Source organism: Thamnophis elegans, chromosome 10 (assembly GCF_009769535.1).
Source record: "Thamnophis elegans isolate rThaEle1 chromosome 10, rThaEle1.pri, whole genome shotgun sequence".
In the NCBI taxonomy this organism is placed as follows: domain Eukaryota; kingdom Metazoa; phylum Chordata; class Lepidosauria; order Squamata; family Colubridae; genus Thamnophis; species Thamnophis elegans.
Genome location: NC_045550.1, coordinates 20,182,634 through 20,208,708, shown reverse-complemented (window position 1 = coordinate 20,208,708; position 26,075 = coordinate 20,182,634). Strand labels below are relative to the sequence as shown.

The window sequence follows — 26,075 nt, the reverse complement described above, 5'->3', positions numbered from 1 at the left end:
TACTTTCAATTGCCACATAATTGTACTTGGTTCTTATTTCTATAATGATAGTGTAAGGACTCAACTTTCAAAGTAAGGAGCTTTAGTATGGAAAGTTAAGAATCTGTGCACCTTGTATAATTAACCTGTACACAAGAGTACATGTTATTCCAACTCAGTATTCTTCTGCATTGAAGGGCGAACCTTGTGTCATGGGAGAAAGGAAGATCTATAAGAAACGTAAATCAGGGGCATGGTGCGCATTATCTAAAGATTACTCAAGAACAGTGGTTTCAGAACCATGCATCTGTGCTGAGTGGGACTTTGAATGGTAAGATTTATCAATTAAATATATTTGTATGCCATCACAATCCAAAGAGAGTCTCAGCAGCTTAAATAGAATGAAGACAAACTACAATAACAATAAAATAAAATATCCATGTTAGGAATAACACGATTACGAACTTATTTAAAATGTGTAGCAATATGTGTAAATAAGTTAAATAAAACAAAACATCATAATATTCATATCGGAAGGAAACTTTCTGAAACAATTCAATTTTTAAAATCATCTAAAGAACCAAGAAAGACAGAACCAGTCTGATCTTCACAACAGGGCTATTTTGCAATGTTCACTTTGCTACAGAGAAGACGCCATCTTACTTCAGACCCTCACCAAACAGTAGGATTTACAGCAGTTTCTCCATGAGAGATCAAATTAGTTGGGCCAATTATTGATGGAATAGATGATCCTTGAGGTAACCCAGGCACCAAGCCCTAAAAAAAATCAGAGGTCAACACCTTAAAAATTAGATCCAGAAATCAATTCACATCCAGTGCAGGGTCTGCAAAAATTTTGCTTTCAGTGCTAGAAGCCCCAAAGAATATGAACTACTGCGTTTCAGATCAATTGTATTTTCCAAATATTCTTTAAGGGCAGCACCTAATAAAGCACATTGCAGTAGTCTGACTAGACAGTAATTAAGACATGAGTCACATTAGCCAGTTTCTATATTATACACTTTTCTTAGAATCTTTTTATTTTACATGCTTGGCATCAAGTTGCACTTACATTGCTCAGCCTGACTCTTCTAAAATATGATGCAGTAAGAGTGTAGATAATCCTGTTCCAATTGAGTTTTGAACTGTGATTTATTCTCCCTCAGATTGGGCTTTGCAAAATAAGTCAGTGAATTGTTTTCTTTGGTGTATTGTATCAGGAGGTTGTCCATTACTACTTGTTTCTTTTTTATATAGGAATACTTTCACAGACTTTTTCCAGTCTGAATACATTTTACCATTAATTGGCATTTTATACTCGAAAAGAAATCTTAATTATTCCCTTCTGCCTCTCCAAAGTCTACAAAGTAGTATCTTCTCAATATCCACTTCTCTCTTGAGGAGTGAGTTGGAGAAGAAAATAACTTCTAAATGATCGTACAATTACATAACATCAGAAAATAATACAGATTTTATTTTCAAGCTTCACAGAAAAATGAATCATGAAATTTTTCTACACTTCTTCCTTGAAGTTTTCATTTTCCCTTTAGTACTTTATTTATCCTTGTCAGGGAAGCTTTTTCCAATAAGTTGAAGCAGCAGCTGGACTCCATAGTTTTTAACATACAAACCCCAGGGCCTTCAAGTGCAAAGGTGGGCAGTATGTGAGTTTTTAATATACATTTACCAGAAGTTAATGAACAAGTATGCAGCTTTCAGGGCCTTCAGTTATGTTGTCATTAATATTATTTAATATTAATGCAGCTCTTCTGTTCTTTGAGGCAACATGTGACCCCCCTCATGAACAATTTTAATTACTAAGTTGCTGCAAGGCATTCTTAAACTGTGTAAGGGTGACCTACTGAGAATGATTAAATTTGAACCTCAAAAAAACCAAAGCATTAAAAGCAGTACAGAAGTTTAACAATTATTTTAACTACGATGTCTACCATGGTTCACATACCTGTGTGAGATAATCCATGATCCTTTGTTATTCTATTGCCATTAGTGGAAGGGATGTTATGAAAAACTGGCCTAATTCCACTCCAAATACTTTGTGTAATTAGTTAATGCATCAATATTGTACTTCATGAAGTAGTTGTGGATTACCCCTTTACAGAATAGCTCCAATGACTATTTCACTGAATATTTTTAGATAGAAATGTATTCATTTATTTAAGGTCTCAGAGTTCCCTGTTGTAAAATTACAAAATAATAATCACCATTTTACCATCCACCAGTAAATGGCAAAAAGCACAAACAGAAAAAAAATTACAATTTCAATCCAAAAATAACCAGAAAGTAGATTTAAAAACACCACTTCTTTGGGTGATTTAAAAATACATAATTCATATAATTTCAGACAAACCTTTTACATGGATACAGCAGATTCTCTGAATATGAGAACTTGAAAAGTGGAACTAAATTCATAGACAAAATTACTCCCCCTTCCCTCCCTCCCTCCCCCCCCTCTCACACACACTCAAATGTGCACACACAGAAAGAGAGAGAGAGAGGGAGGGAGGGAGGGAGGGAGGGAGGGGGAGTGAAAGAGAATATACTTAATATTTGTGCTTTGCTGAAAAGAATTGTATTTCTGGTATCATTTCTCATTAAATTTGATGTAAGAAAAATTGCTTTCAAAATCCTTTTAAAAGGATAAGAGGTTCTTTGGGTGGTGTATGATGCTGCTATAGCCATTTAGAGTATTTATTACTGCATTTATAGTGTCTTTTCTCTGAGAATAGAAAATATACCATATGTAGTTAACCCACTACTCCAATATTTGAAGAAAATATTGTAAATAGTGTGTCTTTTTTTTTTTAAGGGAATGTCGGTCTACTCTGCTTTGGCTGTTAGAAACACTAGACAGCAGTTAATAGTTAGAACTGAGTTTCCTTTTAAAATATTTGCATGTTCTAACTGTTGCCCTTAACAGAAATAGACTTTTTGGTAGGATGGAATGAAACCCATAGACAAATGTAAATGAGGAAATAGGATGGAAGAATATTCCCTATTCCTTTTTTTCTTACTTGTGCACTATTTTTCTCCATCTGGCTTAGACATATTATGTGTTTTCTCTCACATTAGATATGGACCCAGAAGCTTTGATGCTAATCTTTGTTGAACTAACAAACTCATGCCATAGCCTTTGGCAAGTCTTTTCTTAATCCCATTTCACAAAGTTCTTGTGAGAACAACAATCTTTATGTATTTCTCTTTTCTCTGTGGTAGGAAGATGCAATAAATGTATATGCATTTTTAAATTTATTTTATTAGTGACTATGGTTATGAAAGACACAGTAATAATCAGTGCATCCCAGCATTCTGGTTCAACCCATCCTCTCGGATGAAAGAATGTAGTCTTGGCCAGAGCTACTTGAACAGCACTGGGTAAGTAGAAATTCCTTTGATATCTGCCTCTTTTCCAGAGTTTACAGCTGGCATTTAGTCTGTCTTTTGCAGAAATCCCGCAAATAAGAAAAATGGATGAGAATTAAATAAATACATTCAGATTCGAGTTGTGGGCTGCATTTTTCCTTTAAGTGTGATATTGGAGAATGCAGGTCAAAAGAAAGATGAGGGCAAAATAAAGAGCAAGACCAAGACAAAGACTAAATTTGTTTTACTTTAGATTACATTTCAATTTAATTTTAGTTAAGTTAATTATTAACATGATTTATCCCATGTAATTAATATTCCTCCTTTCTGTCACATTAAAATTACAATTCAAGAAGCCTTTTATAGAGCTACTGGTACCTGCATCTTAATTTCCTGAGGGCAATATGCAACCTCAGGGGTTGGAAATTGCACAATTTTGACATAAATGATGCTAGAGAAAGTAAAGCTAAATTAAACACTCTCCAGATGGAAGTTAACGGCACAACACAGCAGTGTAATACAAGCAAAAATAAGAAAGATCTGTTTTAAAACTATTTTTATATTTGTCTATTTTAAGATATGTAACATAAATATGTGAGGTAGAATTATTTTATTTAGAATTGTTTAAAACCATTCCTTTCTTTATAAAAAGGACATATGCCAAATTCCTCTGTATTCTGTTCAGAGGGCATAGAGGAGCAGATTCATACTGTGCCTCCACTGTTATGTTATTGCAGGTTTGTACTAAATTTCCAATGGGCCATAAATCTTAAACACTTATTACTTTACTGAATGCTTTACTGCAAATGAGCAGACCGGCGTTATTGCCCAATACTGATAGACCACTTATTAAATTTGCTGGCTGCTGATGGCTTTCACCATTCCACCGAGGATGTAAAATGTTGACATCCATTATTCATATAGTGAGTAGAAATGAGCTTGTAGCAGGAACCTGTTTCACATAGTTAGAACATGACTGTCAATGGAACACAAAAGGAATCCCCATGTTATGAATCCCCCCATCTTCCTAATTTGTCTGCTTTGTAGAAATCCAGAGCCATCCACACAGAACTTCTGTGTTTAGACATAAGTAGAAAGGAAAGGTACAGAAGGAAAATCAGGAACCAGACTGTAGGCAAATACCTGCATCAATCGCAAATAGTCAATAAATGCCTTTATGATTCCACTCATTACTTGATTTTGCTTTTAGCATTATGACTGGTGAAGCATAACATTGGATGTTGTTGGCTGAAAGGGAAAATACTCTTTTAATACCAGCTAACCTAAGAATAAGTTACATCTGTTTTACCATGATTAGGGTCAAGATGAGGGCAACCTCATGGAGATGCAAAATAAAATAGATGCATAATTTTTCCAGATTTAGTTCAAATGGAGTAAAACAAAGGGTAAAGGAATCCCTGTGGATGTTACACTGCTAGTTGTTGCTGGCTATAGTGGGTGGTCCTCACCTTCATTTCAAAGCCATTGAGCCAAGGCTGTTTGAAGACATTTCCACAGTCATTTGGCCAACGTGATGTCATGGAGTACTGAGTTAGTTCAAATGGAGACACACTAGTGTCAGGAAAACAGTATAACTTTTGTTAGAACTTAGTGAAATAAAAGCTCATTTTTCTCCCTTTTTTCTTTTTTTTAAATACAGTAATATAAAAGTAGCACCACACTAAAGATATGGTGAAATGACCTCATAGCAAGGGAATAAGGGATATGAAAATATGTAAACGTGCAATGAACTGCAGCTTAATGAATTTTCTACTTGAATAGTACCTGAAGTTATTGTTAGATGTTTGATATGGATGCTTGTAAATAATATAAGTTTCCTTTCTATTTCTTCAGCTGAATTATGAAACTTGAGATTTGTGAAATTTTAAAATATGAAATTATAAAATTCCACAGGTATCGGAGGATTGTTTCTAATAACTGCACAGATGGTTTGCAAGAAAAATATGCAGCCAAGCCTGAACAGTGTCCAGGCAAAGCTCCCCGTGGGTTACATATTCTCACATCCACTGGCAAGTTGGTTACAGAACAAGGCTATAACACTACCTTCATAATTCTTATGGAAGAGGTAAGCTAATGCCAAATATTAGTAATGGCTTAGCCAGTAAAAAAGTTGTTCTAGTTCAAGGACTCTTCTGTTTTGAAAACATTTTTAATTGCCCAAAGATCAAACTAACTATAAGAATACGAATTTTAATGGATGACCTTTTTCTGTGTTTTATAAATGTGTAGATGTTTATTGGTAATACAATTGAGGTGGGTGGGTGGATGGATATACTGTATATAGAAAAGAAAGCAGCAAAATAAAATCTAGAAGTTGGAATGGTTATACAAATCAAATGACCTATCTTAATGCCATTTGCAATAGAACTGCTGATTTAAAAGTTCAAAATATAACTTCTAATTTAAATTAAGATTATGTCAGCAGCAGCTATTCTATCAATGCAATATTTCCTCTCTATATCCATCTGTGATACAAAACTTTATATGAATGCTTCTATGTAGGAATTCAGAAAAGAGCAGATGCAATATACAAATTAGAAAGCCAGTAGCTGTTTATTAAAGATCCTGAACAGACTTTCACATATAATAAACAAAACACAAAAAAGCAATAACACTGCAATAGCAATAGCAGTAGACTTATATACCGCTTCATAGGCCTTTCAGGCCTCTCTAAGCGGTTTACAGAGAGTCAGCATATTGCCCCCAACAATCTGGGTCCTCATTTTACCCACCTCGGAAGGATGGAAGGCTGAGTCAACCCTGAGCCGGTGAGATTTGAACCGCTGACCTGCTGATCTAGCAGTAGCCTGCAGTGCTGCATTTAACCACTGCGCCACCTTGGCTCTGCAGGTGAGGCAAACAAAAAAAATGAACAAGGATGGATAGAAAGCTGAGTCATGGGATTGTGTCTGAGGAAACTCTGCAGGGTAAAGGAAAAAGGAATACGGCTTCAATTGCTTTTAGTGCTCTTTGCTGGGATAGGCGTACCATGAATGGCTTTAAGATTGGTTAGCCATTTCCCTCCATAACTTAGAGCATCTTCTGCAGTCATCATATGCTGAATTTACAACAGTGATGATAGAATTTATTTTGTCTTAATGATAGCTGATGGGTATAGAGCAACGTCACCAGGGAGGAAATGGCCTTATTTTCTCAAATTTGGTGTTTCCTATCAAATCAGTGCCTGCTTCCCAGTGTGCTGCACTGATTATTGTACTCTGCTGCTTGTTCATTTGCTTGTTTTATTTTAAAAAGGGTTTTCTTTGTGTTTATTTTCTTGTAAAAGTGAACTCAGCTATTAGAAGATTGATTGATTTCTGCCTCATTGATCTTGTCAACTGTCTGCTTTAATTTTAGAAACAAACTACTCAGTAAAGAGAGTGCTTCTGTATGATTTGTAAGGCAAAGAAAATGGCAATTGGGATTAGAAATTTGGCTTGCAGGAAGTCTGGATTTACACATCTCTTACGCCTACCTCATGGACAATCATTGCTATTTGTTCCAGCAGCAAATCTGCTATTATTTGCCAGAGTGCCATTCCCTGTGGGTATCTGCCTGTTCCATCTAGTCAGATAAGGAGATGTCAGCCTCTGCTTTGCTGCTGCTTCGGCTGCCATTGAAACGGGGAGGGGGGGCATGGTATTTGGGAGGGGACTACTAATTGTGCTGGAGGAAGATTCTGGAGTTTCTGCTGCCTGTCTTATTGCGCATGTGGAGGAGGTCTCCTGCCAAGACCAACGGCACCGACATTCCATCTTGGTGATGCCTTTCAAAGTTATCTCACACCTGACACTTGGGAGAATTATGATTGGACTGTGACTGCGATGCCAAGGAGTGGGGAATGGGTTATTCTATATATCATTTGCTTTCGCGCCTAAATAATCAGTCTTCGCTTTGCTACGCTTCTGTTCATTTATAATTAGTAAAAGTACACTTGATTTCTATCAATGGAGTCTTGTGGTTTTCTTTCCTGATTATCCAATGAAGGAGTGCTGACATTAAGTGAAGACTCACTCATACCCCACCAGGAGTTTTCAACCTACCGCGGGGGGTGTACTCACAAGAAGGAACGAAGAAAATGTCATTGCGAGCGAGCGATGAAGAGGAGACTGAAAGGGAAACTGCAGACCCATCTTTACCTGAAAGGCTGGCTGGCCTAAGAGTAGAAGAGCCTGTGGTTCGCCCCCGATGGACTTTGGGAGTGGGGCAAAAAGAGGATTCTGAAGAATTGGATGCAGGAGTTACCAGAAGGAGACTTAAAAAAAAAACCCAGTGGACTGGGAAGAAGCTATGACCGAGCGGAAGACCTGAGGGAGAGCGATGGAAAGGGAGCAAATGGAAGAATTTGAACAAAGGTACTCCATGCATAAATTTAGGGAGGGTGAAGAGGCCGAGGGAGGATAGGAGCAAGCAAACCCAGAAACAGCCTCCCCCCCCAGCCAGGGTGCTGCCAGAGTAGGGGGGGCCCCCAGAAGACGCAGAATGGCAAAAGTCCCCCCTTAACAGTAAAATATAATGGTGATGCCAAGAGGTTGGGCCTTTTCGTCATTCAAATTTGGAATTACATAGAAATATATGGTCCAGATTTAGAAACCGATGAGATGAAGGTGAGAATGGTTTTACTTTCTTTGAAAGAAAAGGCGGCTGATTGGATGGTGAGCTTACACCAATGTAATTCCCCTCTCCTGAGGAATTTTGATGACTTTATGGCTGCACTAAAGAGGAGGTTTGATGATCTGCTGATTGAGAAACGCGGAAGGTGAATTTTATGGCCCTAAAGCAGGGAAATAGACCAGTGGCTGAATATGTTCAGGAGTTTCAACAGCTTTCATCGTATATGAGGGGGTGGTCTGAAGAGGCCCTCCTAGATCAGTTTGCATTGGGATTGAATGAGGACATTTACCAACAATGCGTTAACAGACACATTCCCAAGCAAGTTGTTGCTTGGTATGAAAATGCAGCAGACGTTGAGCTAGATGTGATTAGACTTCAACGTGCAAAAGAGAAAAAAGTGGAGAGGTCGCCCCCCCCCCCAGCTCAAAAAGCCCCATTCCGCATCAGGGGTGAAGGGAAGGGAAGCTCCGCCAGCAAGACCAAGGCTTTCACGTGCTTCCGTTGTGGGAAGGGAGGCCATCGCGCTGTGGATTGCCGCGTTAAACTTCCCCCGACCGCCCCACCCCCTGCCAAGAGGGAGGGAAGGCAAGCAAGGCCCAGGGAAAGAAGAAGGAAGCTGCGTACGCTGCTGAAAATACCCCCCAGCGTTTCCAGCCGGAGTTGGAGGAGGAAGAGGACGTGACCACCAGCTCCTCTGATGAATCCGATGACGACGCCTCGCCTCATTGGGTGAGTTCAAATAAAGGCCCCATGTTAATCCCAATTGAGCTAAGGGTGCCACCTGCTGGTGCGACGGAGCAGCTTTCCGCTCTCCTCGACTCTGGCTGCTCTAGATGTATGATTAGTCTGGCAATGGTTGAAAAATTGGGCTTGAAGTTGAGGACTTTGAAAACCCCTATTGTTTTTTGCCAGATCGATGGGTCCATTGCAGTGGGAGCCCAGCCCATTTTTACACTGAACCTCTAGAAATGAAAATGGGCACCCATTTATAATTAATCTCTTTTATTGTGGCACCTGAGATGGACAGACCCCTTATTTTGGGACTCCCCTGGCTTCGTAAATGGAACCCTCGCATTAACTGGAGGGAGAGGTGGCTGCGCATTCGGACCAGCACAGCCCCAGATGGGGAGGTCGAAGCCTCAGAGCCTGCTGGCTCTGGCCCCACTTTGGCCGCCAGGGGCCAGGAGAGAATTGAGGGGGAAGAGAAGATTCCAAAGGAATATTGGGACCTGAAAGGAGTTTTTAGTGAAAAATCTTCCGATAAGCTTCCGCCCCACAGACCCACTGATTGCTCCATCAAGATTTTGCCTGGGGTACCGCTTCCAAAACCCCAAATATATTCTATGTCACCCAGGGAGATGGAGGAAATGAGGACGTTTATTGGATTTGGATTTTGGATTTTATTCAATTTGTAGACCGCCCTATTCCCCGAAGGGACTCAGGGCAGCTAAACAAAGCCAAGGGAGGGGAAATTACAAAAAGTAAGACAAGGACAATTGGACAATACAAACAGTTTAAAAGCACAACAGACACAGCAAATTTGAGTAGGGGGGGGAACTCAACCCCAGGCTTGCTGGGACAGCCAGGTCTTCACGGCTGTCCGGAAGGCCTGAAGGGTGGAGAGGGTCCGAATCTCCACGGGGAGCTCGTTCCAAAGGGCCGGGGCAGCCACAGAGAAGGCCCTCCTCTGAGTAGTCGCCAGCCGATATTGACAAAAACTTGCAAAGGGGTTTCATTGAACCAGCCAGACCCAAGGTGGCTGCCCCTGTACTATTCAGAGAGAAGAAAGATGGCTCTCTTCATCTCTGCGTGAACTTTAAGAACCTCAATTCAATCTCTTCCAAAAATCTCTACCCTTTGCCTCTGATGAAGGACATGCTGGCCCAACTGGGGAAAGGCCGCATTTTTACTAAACTGGACTTACGGGAGGCATACTATAGTGTCTGGATTAAGGAGGGGGATGAGTGGAAGACTGCTTTCAACTGCCCCCTGGGCTGCTTCCAGTTCCGTGTAATGCCCTTTGGCCTGCAGGGGGCACCTGCAGTTTTCATGCAATTAATTAATGAGGTTTGCATGACCACCTCTACAAGGGCGTTATCGTATATTTGGATGATATCCTTATTCACATGCAAACACATGACGAACACGTCAAGTTGGTCCGCACTGTCCTAAAGAAACTCCGAGCCGCGGAGCTTTATGCCAAGTTGTCCAAATGTGAATTTCACTAGGAGAAGATAGACTACCTTGGCTATCATATCTCCCACGCAGGTGTGGAGATGGACCCCGCTAAAGTCAAGGCGGTCACTGAGTGGGAGGCGCCCTGCAGACAATTGCAGAAGTTTTTGGGTTTTGCCAATTTCTATCATCAGTTCATCCCTTCTTTTGCCAAAATTGCACTTCCCATCACTAATTTGTTGAAGTCCAAAGGTGGGCCGAAACCCAAGCCTAGCAAGCCGTTGAATTGGACCATGGAGTGTCAAGCTGCTTTTGAAAAGTTGAAACGACTTTTTGCCGAGGAGCCAGTTCTGAAGCACCCGGACATGGACAAGCCCTTCGTCGTTCAAGCTGATGCCAGCGACGTGGCGGTGGGGGCCGTATTGCTTCAGACCAATGACCAAGGTAATTTACAACCTTGTGCCTACACCTCTCGTAAACTCACGGACACAGAGAGACGTTGGGCGATCTGGGAGAAAGAAGCATTTGCTGTACGTTGGACTTTGGCCACATGGCGCCACTTCCTGGAGGATGCTAAGCACCTGTTTGAGGTGTGGACTGACCATAAGAATTTGGAGGCTTTGAGGACTCCCAGGCAGATGCTCTGGGCTCAGCATTTCAATCATTTTAATTTCACGCTTAAGTACATCCGGGGGGGGGGGGGGAAGAACTTCATGGCTGATGCTTTGTCCAGACTCCCTCAATACAACTGCTCTAAGCTCAGCATTGTCCAGTCCATTGTTCCCACATCAAGCCTCACTGCTCCTGTTGTTACTAGGCAACAGACACGCTCTAAGGTGTACGTGTCTCAAGATTTTCTTTCCGACCTCAAGAAGGCCCTTCCTCAGGATGATTGGTTCCAGCAGCATCAAGGTGAATGCACCATGAGGGATGATTTGCCATGGATTGGGGCGAAACTTTACGTCCCTGCCTCTCTTCGTCTCGTTGTTCTCCAACGGGCTCATGATTCCAAGTTGGCGGGGCACTTTGGATTTGTGAAGACGCTGCATCTGGTGAAATGGCAGTTTTGGTGGCCCTCTTTGAAGAAGGACATTGAACTTTATGTTGCCAGCTGTCCCATTTGTGCGGCCGCTAAACGCCCGCCAGGGAAACCGCAGGGTTTGCTCCAGACTGTAGCTCACCCTGTCGCCCCCTAGAAGGAGATTTCTATGGACTTCATTGTCGAACTTCCTGAGAGCCAGGGGCACACTGTCATATGGGTGGTTACTGACTTGTTCTCCAAGCAAGTTCATTTTATACCTTGCCCAAAGATTCCTTCTGCAAAAGCCCTCGCTAAACTATTCATTTCTCACGTTTACCATTTGCACAGCGTGCCTGATAGCATCATTTCTGGTAGGGGCGTGCAATTCACCTCGGTCTTCTGGAAAGAATTTCTTAAGCGCATTGTCTCCGCCCAAGGCTTAAGCTCCGCCCACCACCCTCAGACTAATTGGGCTTGCGAGAGGACTAATTCTGTTCTGGAACAATATTTACGTTGTTTCATCAATTACCAGCAAGATGATTGGGTGGACTTGTTGCCGCACGCGGAAGTGGCTTATAGTAATTCTGTACATAGCAGCACTGGGTTCACCTCTTTCCGAGTTGTGTTTGGCCAGGACTTTGTTCCTATTCCCGAAGTTCCTCTTGAGCAGCCGCAGGTTTCGTCCATCTCTGAGTGGAGTGAGCATTTGTGGCATATTTGGCCTTTGGCACTTCATACTTTGGATGCTGCGTATCACGCGCATAAGAAACAGGCTGATAAGAAACGTGCTCAACCTTATCAGTACAAGGTGGGTGATCAGGTTTATCTATCCACAAAGTTCCTTCAAACTACACAGAAATCAAAGAAGTTGGGCCCTAAGTATGTGGGCCCGCTTCCCATAATCAAAGTCTTCAATCCTGTTTCGCTTCTCTTGCAGCTACCCAAGCACCTCAACCGTGTGTATCCTGTTTTCCACGTTAATCTCATTAAACCTGTTCATTTTTCATCTTTACATCCGCCAGTGGATCCGCCACCTGCCCCCCTATTGATTGATGGTGAACAGCGTTTTGAAGTTCGAGAAATTTTGGACTCTCGAAAACGACGGAATCGGATTCAGTACCTGGTGGCTTGGAAGCATTTTCCCCAGTCTCATGCCGAGTGGGTGGACAAGTCCCATCTCCGGGCCCCCCAACTGCTTCACCAGTTCTATTCTGCTTATCCTGACAAGCCCTAGTTGTCTCTCCTTCCTGACTTTTTCTCCCCCCCCCCATTTTTCTTTTTATGTTTTTTGTTGTTTGTCGGTTTATTTGTGTTTTGTCGTTTTCCAGATCTGACAACCTTTTTCCAGAAGAGGGCCGGATGTCAGCCTCTACTTTGCTGCTGCTTCGGCTGCCATTGAAACGGGGAGGGGGGGCATGATATTTGGGAGGGGACTACTAATTGTGCTGGAGGAAGATTCTGGAGTTTCTGCTGCCTGTCTTACTGTGCATGCAGAGGAGGTTTCCCGCCAAGGCCAACGGCACCGACATTCCATCTTGGTGATGCCTTTCGAAGTTATCTCGCACCTGACACTTGGGAGAATTATGATTGAACTGTGACTGGGATGCCAAGGGGTGGGGAATGGGTTATTCTATATATCATTTCTTTCGGGCCTAAATAATCAGTCTTCACTTTGCTATGCTTCTGTTCATTTATAATTAGTAAAAGTACACTTGATTTCTATCAATGGAGTCTTGTGGTTTTCTTTCCTGATTATCCAATGAAGGAGTGCTGACAGGAGGCATGTTCCAGGTTCCTTCTCTCAAATGTTTTCATCTTTCAGGTGCTTCAGCAGCCGCGAGCCCAGTGAAGGGGTGGGGGTTTGGCCATTGTTATCAGAGAGTCTCTAGCACCTAGTAGGATCCCTGCTCCGGAGCTTGTCGGGTGTGAGTCCCTGCTGGTGAAGTTGGACCTCAAGGGTCAAGTGGGTGTGCTGCTAATGTACCTGCCTCCCAACTGCGTTGCAGCAGCCCTCCCCTCGCTCCTCGAGTCAATAGGCGAGCTGGCAGTTGAGTTCCCCAGACTTATGGTTCTGGGGGATTTCAACTTGCCTTTGCTCGGTGAACACTCTGATGGAGCGCAGGAGTTCATGGCTTCCATGACAACCATGGGCTTGACCCAAGTAATCCGGGGAACAACCCACTCAGCGGGTCACACACTTGACCTCGCATTTCTCTCAGAGAAGTGGAATTGTGATCTTGGTCTGAGGGGTAGCGAGATCTCGCCCCTGTCATGGTCGGACCACTACCTATTGAGGCTTGACTTTCGGAGACCAAACCCCCACTGTAGGGAGGAGGAACCGACCAGGTGGTTCCGCCCCAGGCAACTTATGGACCCTTTGGGGTTCCAGATGGAGCTTGGGGTTATTCCTGATACTCTCACCCGCAGTCCGGTGGAGACTCTGGTTGCTGCCTGGAAATCGGCAGCGACGGAGTCTCTTAACCGGATTGCGCCTCTATGGCCGCTCCGAGGCAGTGGATCCCGGAGGGCTCCTTGGTTCACTGAGGAACTCCGGGAGATAAAGCGCCAGAAGAGATGCCTAGAGCACAATTGTAGGTCCAGTAAATCCGAATCGAGCCGAGCACTTTTAACAACCTGCATCAGAGAGTACATCCGAGCAATCAGGACGTCTAAGAGATCACATATTGCCTCTCTGATTGCGTCCGCCGAGTCACGCCCAGCAGCCTTGTTTAGGATAACCCGTTCCCTCCTAAATAGGAGGGACATGGGCGATCCGCTGCAGGGCAGGGCTGAGGATTACGTCCAATTCCTCGCGGACAAGGTTGCTCGGCTCCGGGCGGACCTGGACTCCAATTCTGCAGAACCAGCTGAGGCACTAAGGGATAATCTGGTAAGCCATCGCTGGATTGATTTTCAAGCTGTTACCCCTGAGGACGTGGACAAGGCAATGAGAGCTGTTGGCACCTCCACATGTGTGCTGGACCCGTGCCCCTCCTGGCTGGTTGTAAACAGCAGAAAGGTGACACGAGGCTGGATCCAGGCGGTTGTTACCGCCTCCCTACGGGAGGGGGTCTTTCCCCCCGCTTTAAAGGCGGCGGTGGTGAGACCCCTCCTGAAGAAACCATCCTTGGATCCAGCCGTTTTAAACAACTATCGTCCAGTCTCCAACCTCCCCTTTGTGGGGAAGGTTGTTGAGAAGGTGGTGGCCTTTCAGCTCCAGCGATCCTTGGAGGAAGCCAGTTATCTTGATCCATTCCAGTCCGGCTTCAGACCTGGCTACAGCACAGAATCCACTTTGGTCACGTTGACTGATGATCTCTGGAGAGCCAGGGATGGAGGCCATGCCTCCATCCTGGTGCTCCTTGACCTCTTGGCAGCTTTCGATACCATCGACCATGGTATCCTTCTGCGACGACTGCGGGAGGTGGGGATGGGAGGCACTGTTTTACGGTGGTTCCCCTCTTACCTCTCGGACAGGTCGCAGTCGGTGTTAGTCGGAGGGCAGAGATCGACCCCTAGGCCCCTAACGCATGGGGTGCCGCAGGGTTCGGTCCTGTCCCCCCTTCTTTTCAATATCTACATGAAACCGCTGGGTGTGATCATCCGACGGCACGGGATAAAATACCATCAGTATGCGGACGATACACAGTTGTATCTGTCCGCCCCGTGCCAACTCAATGAAGCGATGGACGTGATGAGCCAGGGTCTTGAGGCTGTTAGAGACTGGATGGGGGTTAACAAGCTTGTGCTCAATCCAGAAAAGACCGAGTGGCTGTTGTGCTTCCCTCCCACGAATTGGCCAAGTGTTCCATCTCTCAGGCTGGGGGGTCAAATTGTATGCCCCTCAGATAGGGTTTGCAACTTGGGAGTCCTCCTGGACCCTCAGCTGACTTTTGAACACCATTTGTCAGCTGTAACCAGGGGGGCATTTGCCCAGGTTCGCCTGGTGCACCAGTTGCGTCCCTACCTGAACCGGGAGGCCCTCACAACAGTCACTCGTGCCCTTGTGACCTCTAGGCTGGAGTACTGCAATGTGCTCTACATGGGGCTGCCCTTGAAGAGCATCCGGTGACTTCAGCTAGTCCAGAATGCGGCCGCGCGAGTGATTGTGGGTGCACCTCGGTTCGCCCACATAACACCTATCCTCCGCGAGCTGTGCTGGCTACCTGTTGATCTCCGGGTGCGCTTCAAGGTCCTACTTACCACCCATAAAGCCCTTCATGGCAGTGGATCTGCGTACTTCAGAGACCGCCTCCTGCCAATTACCTCCTCGCGACCTATTCGATCGCACAGATTAGGCCTCCTCCGAGTTCCATCAGCCAGTCAGTGTCGACTGGCAACTACACGGAGGAGAGCCTTCTCAGTAGTAGCTCCGACCCTATGGAACGATCTCCCCGTGGAGATTCATACCCTCACCACCCTCCAGACCTTCCGCGCAGCCCTCAAGACCTGGCTATCCCGTCAGGCCTGGGGATAAAGATCGTAATCTGTCCCCACCCTAATGATGAATGTTGTGTTTTATTTTTTACTTGCACTGTTTTCATGTTTATTGTTTTATTGTCTTGTATCCCCTTCCCTATAAATTGTAAGCCACCCTGAGTCCCCTCAGGGAAAAGGGCGGCCTATAAATAATAAACTCATAAACTCATAAACTCATAAACTCATGGGGCTGCCCTTGAAGAGTATTCGGCGACTTCAGCTGGTCCAGAATGCGGCCGCGTGAGCGATCGTGGGTGCACCTCGATTCACCCACGTAACACCTATCCTCCGCGAGCTGCACTGGCTGCCTGTTGGTCTCTGGGTGCGCTTCAAGGTGCTACTTGTCACCTACAAAGTCCTTCATGGTATTGGATCTGGGTACTTGAGAGACCGCCTACTGCCAATTACCTCCACTAGACCGATAAGATCGCATAGATTAGGCCTCCTCCGAATTCCATCAGCCAGCCAGTGTAGACTGGCAACTACCCGGAGGAGAGCCTTCTCGGTGGCTGCTCCGACCCTCTGGAACGAACTCCCCATGGAGATCCGGATCCTCACCACCCTCCAGACCTTCCGCGCCGCCCTTAAAATCTGGCTGTCCCGGCTGGCCTGGGGTTAAAGACTCTAACCCCTACTCGAATTGTATGACTGTTGAGTTCTTAAATGATGTTGTGCCTTTATGTTGTAAATTGTTTGTCCTTCCCCCCCCCTTTGAACTATGAGCCGCCCTGAGTCCCCCCAGGGAAAAGGGCGGCATACAAATAAAGTGAAAACTGAAAACTGAAAATCTAGCAGGACCTAGGAAACACTTTTGTTCCTGGGACTTTGTAAGCCTCCACCCCTTTAGTTTAGCCCTTAGAAAGCCATGAAGAGCTGGGTTCCCTCCCCCAAACATGGGATAGAATCTTGGGACTATATTGTTGGTTATATGGATAGTCTTCAAATTATGACAACAATTGGAATGAAAATTGCCATTGCTAAGCACAACAGTAATAAAATGTGATGTCACATGACTCCTCCACTTACATCATCCTGATATTCCTTGTTGCTGTTGTTAAGCATGGGTGTGACATTCAACTTCCAGCTGGCTTCCCCATTGACTGCAGGAAACCATAGAGAACATCATGGAAGTTATGGTCATGTTACTGGCAGAGGCTAGGATGTAATGTGAGCCTGGTGCTAAGCACTTGGATAGTGATCATGATCATAGGAAACTCTGAGGACTGGTCATAATTTCCTTTATTCAGTGTCTTCATAAATTAGAATGCTCATTGAATGATTGGGTGTAAGCTGAGGTCTATCAATATTGAATAATATTTATTGAAGCACTAGGTTTTGGTTTTACTACTATTATTACATTAATGTGCATGTTGATTGACCTCAGGTTTATGCAGGAAGCATCCTGTCATAAATAATTCTGAAAACTCCAGACATATTGAAATGTCACCTTGTCTTATTAAACCCCAGAAACAAGCATGAGTCAAAAGTTGTGGCACATTAGCTAATGTAATTATGCCTTTATTGGGTATGTGTGGAAGTTATGGGTAAAAGTTGAATATTAGCATGGAAGTGGGAAGAAGCAAATCAACTATTCAGTCACATATAATAAGCTCCAATACCTTTCAGCATTGTATCCGTAAATAAAACACCTATGAAATTATACCAGATTTGTAAGTTTGTAACTCTTGAAGCCTAGCTCTGAAAATGAGTATATATTGACTAATCTCATAAATGTCTAAATGGAAAATTACTGTAAAGTAGTTTTTATAATACATAGCCATTTCTCTTTAATATATAGAAATAAGAGCTTTTATAATCATATGGGTAATTCATTATTTTTATGTTTTATGAATTGCTTATTAAAGCTGTGCAGGTACATGGGGGAAATGCTTGTGAATAATTAAACACTTGGCTCCTATATTGAATGTCTACATCATTGGGTTTACATTTATAGGAAGCACAAAGGTGCTTATTTATTACACAGGGCTGCTATGCTTTTGATTTTTCATTGTGCCTTATAATTAATACAGCTTTGTCATGTACTAGCTATCTGGTTTCAACTCTATTCAGTTTCCAGACTTTTTGGCATACATTATCACATTCCCAATTGATATTTTATATGACCTACACCATATAAAATAGGGGTCTGTTGAATATACCCAGAGAATTGTGATAGTTATCCATTTGAAATGTCTCCACTTCATTTCCATTGCAATTTATATTCATAAACCTGGGACAGCTGACATAGCATGTGTGGTGAATGATACACATTTTACTATTTTATATACTGGAAACATAGTTAAAGAAAGGGATTAGGAGATCACTGCAATGCGGAAAAAGCCAGTAAAAAGATGAAATAAGTTCTGTCACTATAGATATGAGGCCACAATTATTTTGTGTTTAAAAATAAAAATGCCATAGAAAAATTGTATGTTATTAGAACCTTCTCAATTTTAAATTAATAACAATTCACAATGATCTGCCTGGATATTACTTAAAAAATATTCTATTGCCAAAAACATAATTCTTGATTTACTGATCCTTGATTGAAGAGAGGCATTTCATTTAATTTCTAGGAGATTTGTTTAAAACTTCTGATTTAAAAAGATAAGCAAAGAGTAGTGGGACACTCCTTTGGGATTCTTTGATCTTTCTCAATATTTCATCGAATGAAACACCATCATTCATGCTGGGCAGAAAAAGTAGTGGTTAGTTTCTGTTATGGCTATGAAGAAATCACCTTTCCTGTTATTATGCAGCAATGATAAGGTACCTTAGACTTATGCTTTTCCAGAACTCTGATAATTCTTCAAGCTGTGACCATAAACCTTATCACTACCTATGTGGACTTTTGAATTTGTATTTCAGCAATATTTGGAAGACCCCATATTCAGTGTTCCTAGATTAGAGAAGATAAGGATGCTTAGGATGTTCTTGGCATTTCTTCGGAAGAGTAATAGACTTGTGCATCTGTTCAACTTGTTGGATAATTTCAAAGTTCCAGCTTTCTCCTAGTTCTTTATCCTAAAGGATCTTGACAAACTTGAACATTGGGCACTATCTAATAAAATGAAATTCAATGTTGAAAAGAGTAAAGTTCTACATTTAGGCAACAAAAACTAAATGCACGGGTACAGTATAGGTGGTACCTTGCTCAACGGTAGTAACTGTGAAAGGGATCTTGGAGTCCTAGTGGAGTCCTAGTAAATATGAGCCAGCAGTGTGCAGCAGCTGCCAAAAAAGCCAACACAGTTCTAGGCTGCATAAACAGAGGGATAGAATCAAAATCACGTGAAGTGTTAATACCACTTTATAATATCTTGTTAAGGCCACACTTGGAATACCCCATTCAGTTTTGGTCACCACGATGTAGAAAAGATGTGGAGTGCAGAGAAGAGCAACAAAGATGATTAGGGGACTGGAGATGAAAACATATAAAGAATGGTTGCAGGAACTGGGGATGTCTAGTTTAATAAAAAGAAGGACTAGGGGAGACATGATAGCAGTGTTCCAATTTCTCAGGGGTTGCCACAAAGAAGAGGGAATCAAACTATTTTCCAAGGCACCTGAGGGTAGAACAAGAAGCAATGGGTGGAAACTAATCAAGGAGAGAAGCAACTTAGAACTAAGGAGAAATTACCTGACAGTTAGAACAATTAATCAGTGGAACAGCTTTCCTCCAGAAGTTGTGAATGCCCCAACACTGGAAGTCTTTAAGAAGATGTTGGATAGCCATTTGTCTGGAATAGGGTTTCCTGCCTAGGCAGGGGGTTGGACTAGAAGACCTCCAAAGTCCCTTCCAACTCTGCTATTGTATTGTATTGTATTGTATTGTATTGTAAAACCAGGCCTAAACTGGGCTTCAAATAGCAGCTGCAAGTAGAGGATTATCCTTATTAAAGAAAGGCAGAACCCTAGACTAATCAGTTCTGTCACCGTTAGAACATTTGACAAGCAGTGTGCTCCAACACATCTCTTCCATTAGAGAATAAATTGTCCTGTTACTTTCTCTTAGTTTTTCATCCCTGTTATATATTTAGACCTAATAAATCCAATCATTTAAAACCAGTCTCTAGATTACTGACAAACTAAAGGCCTTTCCTCTGCTTGCCAGAGATTACACTTTGATAGAAAAACCAAGACCTGATGCCAGCAGAGGTATGGCAAAATTTAACTCTTTTCCTTTATATTGAAGTCATGTTGATATTTTGCAATTCAAATATGTAGTCAACATAATCACCTAAACTTGATTAAATAAAAACAAATTTGAACTAGCAGTTCTTTCTCTCAACTTTGTTTTATATACCTTGAGATGTAAAATTATGAAACTGGGATGTTGAAACCAATCTTTGCTTTCAAGTCCTGCTGGTCATCTCTAGCCTCACATTTTTATTTTTGTTTCACTGACAAACAAGCCACTATTTTCTCATTATGGCCTACATCCATATTTCTGGCTGGAGTTTTTGTTGTTGTTTTGGTAACTCACATATTTGAAAAAAACATTGATTATTTTAAGATGGAAGCACTTGTAGTGTCAAATATTAGGGTAGCAGGTTAATTGAAAAATTTATGAAGAAAATCCTTCTACCAATTTTCATAACTTGTGTATTCTGCTATAGAAAGGGAATAGTATATTTGTCTTTGCACTTCTACTCTAGAAATTGATGAGAAAATGAAGCAAAATTTTATTCTGCAAGGGTCTGGAGTTGCAGAATGTATAACTTATTTAGTATAACCGGTATATAACTTATACTAATAAATCCCTCATAGAAGGATCTCCTGGAAAGAAAATAAAATTTATTGTAACAATTGGAATCCAACAGCTCAGTTGGAATTTCCTTCTCTCGTGCTAGTTGTATTGTTATTAGTGCTATTAGTCCCAAAGATGCTTTTTCGAGAGGCAACTGGACTTTCTGGTTTTTCTTTAAAGACATTTCATTTTTCATCCAAAAAGCTTCTTCAGTTCAGATTGAATGGTGGGGAATGGAAGGATTTATACTCCTTCCAGACAGCTGGTCATTTGCAATTTTTAGTGAGTTGTTGAAGCCAGCTGGAGAGTTACCTGCATCATCAGGGTCCCCTGAGCAGTCCAATGGATGTGGAGCCTTCTTGGAACTGTTGAAAGGACTGTGTTGTAGACTGGAAATATATGATGTCATATCGCTCCCCAACAGTTTAGAGAGATGTGTTTAATTTTGACATAGATGGCTTCTTTAACTCTTCTTTCAAACCAGCGTTCATTTCTCTCCAAAATGTGGACTTGGATGCTTCTTGGATGAGAAGCAAAGCATAAAGAAAAACCAGAAAGTCTTGTTGCCTCTTGAAAAAAAAGCACCTTTGGGACAACCATGATCTGGATGCCTGAGAATCTCCAGGCATCCAGGCATACTAGTACTAGTAGTAATCTTACTACTATTACAGCATTACTAATTAGTGCCTAAGAAATAGAATTTTTAAAAATTCATAACTTACCTATAACTTGGAATTATACAATACACTATACTACCTGAGAATTTTTTTCATGCATATCTAGCCATTAGCATAGCAATAGCATTTAGACTTATATACTGCTTCACAGTGCTTTACAGCCCTCTCTAAACAGTTTACAGAGTCAACATATTGCCCCCAATAATCTATGTGATCATTTTACTCGGAAGGATGGAAGGCTGAGTCAATCTGGTGTCAGCCTGGTGAAATTTGAACTGCCAAATTGTAGGCAGACGGCAGTCAGAGGAAGTAGCCTGCAGTACTGCATTCTAACCACTGCGCCACCACAGCTCATTAATATATTTAAGTATAGGGAAAATATAAAGTAAACCCAAACTATATGGTGCAATCATTACTCACTCCTCTGTAGTATAAATGGACTTTATCAGTCAGATTAATAAACAACAGTTTTCCTTCTTGCAGGGTGACCTCCAGAGGACAAATATCCAATTGGATTTTGGAGATGGTACTGCTGTATCCTATGCTAATTTCAGCCCTATAGAAGATGGTATCCGACATGTTTATAAGAGCACTGGAATCTTCCATGTGACAGCTTATGCAGAAAATAACTTGGGTTCTGATTTGGCAGCACTTTTCCTGCATGTGGTTTGTAAGTAGATAGACCCTAAAAAGTCTCTTCATTTGAGTGAATGCAGAGCTCATAGCTCTGGAAGACTTGCTTCTTAAATAAAATTTCTACAATCTGATTACCATTTTAGCTAACTCATCTTTATATTTTTAAACATGGTAAAAGTTCAAATATTTCCTATTTCAGAGTGCTACTGAGGGACGTGGTGGCTCAGTGGCTAAGTTGCTGAGCTTGTCAAAGAGAAAGGTCGGCAGTTCGGTGGTTCGAATCCCTAGTGCCACGTAATGGAGTGAGCTCCCATTACTTGTCCCAGCTTCTGCCAACCTAGCAGTTCAAAAGCACGTAAAAATGCAAGTAGAAAAACAGGGTGGTACCACCTTTGGAGGGAAGATAACAACGTTTGATGCACCTTCGGCGTTTAGTCATTCTGTCCACATGGCCACGGAGACGTCTTCAAACCACACTGGCTCTTTGGCTTTGAAACGGAGATAAGCACTGCCCCCTAGAGTCGGGAACGCTTAGCACATATGTGCGAGGGAAATCTTTGCCTTTACCTTTACCTTAGGGTGCTACATAGGCCTACTGGTACAAACGTTAATAGATTCAACTCCCAATAAGACAATTGCAGGAGCATGATAGACTTTCATACTATTTTTCCAATTAGTTCCACATTTTTCTTGGATTCAAATAACACATACAGTGTAAAGGAAAAAGTTGCAAATATATACCATTTTAATTTAAGTTAATTAGAATTATTTTATAAATTTAAATTACTATTAATCTAAGAATAGAAGAATAGTAGAATATCATAAGAATAGTTTAAGAATATTTTTGTCATAGTCTAATTGGATCTCAGTTTTAGGCATCTTTGTCATATTCAAGAGAAAAGTTTGATGATGTGCTCTCAAAATTGCTATTCTTTTGTACTTTTAGAAAAAAACATGAATAATTGCCATATTTACCTGAGATAGAAAAAAATCATATTTCAATGGGACAATTCTTTCTTTAGTACAAAAACAATGACCAATATTTTATCATATGAAAAAATATCTGTATGGAAATTCAGCTATTGGATTGTGTCATCTTGCAACTTTATGTACTGCATGTACTTTTTATGTGCACATTGTGACATTTTGTACTTTTATAATAGACTTGTACTCCTTTTGTGCATTGATTAGAATTCTTTTAGTAAGATAAATACAGAAGTGGGTGTTAGTTTGGCATAATTGTGGAATTTGGTGTCCTGAATATGTCATAATGTTCTTTTTAGATTTGTAAACATACAGAGTTAATGTGAAGTGCAGTACTTCAGTAAATCATGCTGGTCTGTTAACCTTGGAAACAATGTTGATGGAGGCTGTTATTCTATATTATACACTGCCTGTATAATAAGTCTTATTGAGCTCAGTGAGTCTTTCAGGCATGCAATAGCTTGCCCTTCTTAGGGACCGGTGAGTATTGTAATATGATTGGAATATTTGAAGTTAGTGAACAATACATTAAAAATACTGCAATAATATTCAATAGTCTGTTGCTCTATGCATGAAAGGATAGAATACAGCAAAGATAGGATAGGATAGGATAGGATAGGATAGGATAGGATAGGATAGGATAGGATAGCATAGCATAGCATAGCATAGCATAGCATAGCATAGCATAGCATAGCATAACATAGGGCAAATGTACTTTATGTATAATCAAGAACCTTGAAGGAGATGGGCTAAAAAGAAGCAAGATAGCTTGATTTGTAAAGAGAGCAAATAAATTTCACAAAGTGCTTTATCAGTGGATCCAGTATTAACTTTTTTAGTTAGATTGCATTTAATTTTGCAATTTAAGATAATTATCATTATACCAGGTTCTTGAGAAGGACTTGATAGATGGCAAAATAGCCAAATCCAGTTTAAACATCTGGATGACTGTGTGACCAGCCATAATGTTCTACATTTTTATTCTGCATGACTGCCAGCAATTCTGAGTTCTTCATGAATTGTTAAAAACATTTCAGACAAGAAAAGAAGACAAAGCAAAAAAGAAATAAAAGTAGAAGATAAGGTGTGCTTCCAGGGTGCAAATCGATGGCATTGATGGAACCTGGAATGCACTAGTCTACTAGATTGGAAAATAGATTGATTCCTGCTTCTCTGTGGCAAGCCCTCAGTTATTGGAACTCTGTTATCAGGACTAGTGTGGTGACATGATAGCAGTGTTTCAATACCTAAGGGGCTGCCACAAAGAAGAGGGGGTATTAATCTATTCTCCAATGCACCTGAAGGCAGATAAGAAGCAATGGATGGAAACTAATCAAGGAGAGAAGCAACCTAGAACTAAGGAGAAATATTCTTACAGAACAATTAATCACTAGTACAACTTTCCTCCAGAAGGTGTAGGTACTCCAACACTTGAGATTTTAAAGGAGAGCTTGTTCAACCTTTTGTCTGTAATGTTATAGGATTTCCTGCTTGAGCAGTGGGTTGGACTAAAAGAACACCAGGGTCCTTTCCAACTCTGTTATTCTGTTGTAGATTAGATTAGCCAGGTTGATATTTTGGAAGATAGGAAGTTCCTCAGGTAGCTATGCAATATATGACATACAGTATATTAACAACCCAAGCCTTGAATTGAACTCAGAAGAAAATTGTCAACCAGTGTACCTCATAAAGCAGAGGTGTTACATGGGGCATATGGAGGCATGTATGTCAGTGCCATGCCATTGCTTTCTAGACCAACTGAATCATCCAGATGGTCTTCCAAAAGTTTTTTTAATCAGCAGTTTATTTTCTCTGCTTATAGAAGCAGCGTTTATCAACAAATTGAACTTTAATCAATCTAATTAATTTCATAATCCCTGTAAAATCATAGATTTTCATGATCCATGATTCATATTTTTATAGGGATTCTCAGCAAAACAATTTTTAATCCTTCCAGTCAGTTTCTAATCAGGTTCATGATCCTTATCATGCATGCTTAGAAACAGGAAGAATTGTACTTCTGAAAGAACAAAGATCAAAAGAAGTTAAGAGCAAGCCAACAAATAATAAAATGCAAGTCCCCCTCTTTCTCTTGCCTCTTTCCATCCAGACCCAATCTCATTTGTTTAATCTCTGAGCTCTTCACCAAGACAGCAATTAATCCTCTACAACTGTTGATGTATTCAAGTCTTGTCCTAAAGAAGCAACCTATTATATACCTATTACTGGGTAACTTGTTTTGTAAGATCTTATAGGAAGACTTATAAACTGTGATGCTCTTGGGCTGATTTTCATTTTTCTTTTTATTGTGATTTTATTTTTTAGAATGTGAAACCTATTGTTACCATATGTGATTCTATGATTATTTTCTTAAGAAACAGGACACATTTATCTTTTTTTAAGAAACAGAACACAGTTATCTTCAGAGAAACAGCAGCCCTGACAATCCCTAAATTGTGCATGACTGCTCTTTCTTCAACTTTTTAGTATTCTCTTGAAAACACTTGGTTTGCTTGTCACATTCAGTGGTCAAAGTTCCATCATGTTATTCTAATTCTTGTGTGTGCAAATATATGAATACATATTTGTATGCATATTTATTTATTACACTGGCAAAAGATAATAGCTTTTCCATAAATTATTTCTTACTTTCATACTATATATCCAGGTGTGCCTTATTGATCTCCCCCCTCCTCCTTTATGCCTTCTCCTTTCTCCTCTATTCTTTTTGAAATAATAATTCAAAAAATACCTCCTAAATGCAAAACCATTCTTATATTTGAACTGACCTGGACAATAGCTATGATTACTAATTGCAAGATCTCACCTGCTCACAATTAGAGCATTTAATCTAACTGGAGCACCCAAACAACTGCAGGAAGCTATCAGTTATTCCAAACATGCCTGATGTACAACAAGGACAAATAAAAATTCATTTTGGCATGTGAATGTTAATGGAAAAACTAAAGGAGGAAAACCAGATAGATAGACAGATTATATTGCTGTTAAAACTTCACTCTTTTCCAACTGTTTTTTATCCCTTTTCTGTCTCTTTTTGTCCCCTTATTGGTGACAAAGTAAATGACTAATTTCTTCATATGAAAACTTAAATAGCCATCTGCTGCACTGCACTGGGGGGCACCGGAGAAAATTGCTTACCAATAAGTTATGCATTTTTCTCTGCCAATATGTTTTTATTTGAAGAATATTTGTGGTAGAATTTAGTCCAGATGCCCAGGAGAGAAGGGCTGCATTCCATCACAATATCTGAATTATTTTCTCCAACAAGACAATTTTACAACAATGTAAATGAATTTGGATACTCTGTGTCAGCTTCTGCCTTGCTGTTGCTTCAGCT

General features: G+C 41.2%; 1 protein-coding gene across 1 annotated transcript in view; it reads left to right on the top strand.

Moving 5' to 3' along the window:
• The window catches only part of SORCS3 (sortilin related VPS10 domain containing receptor 3), a 719,817-nt gene that overhangs the window by 650,125 nt on the left and 43,617 nt on the right, over positions 1-26,075 (top strand). Inside the window, 4 exon segments of the mRNA XM_032225623.1 lie at positions 177-310; positions 3,259-3,372; positions 5,275-5,446; positions 21,581-21,767. Coding sequence (XP_032081514.1) covers positions 177-310; positions 3,259-3,372; positions 5,275-5,446; positions 21,581-21,767 — 607 coding nt within the window.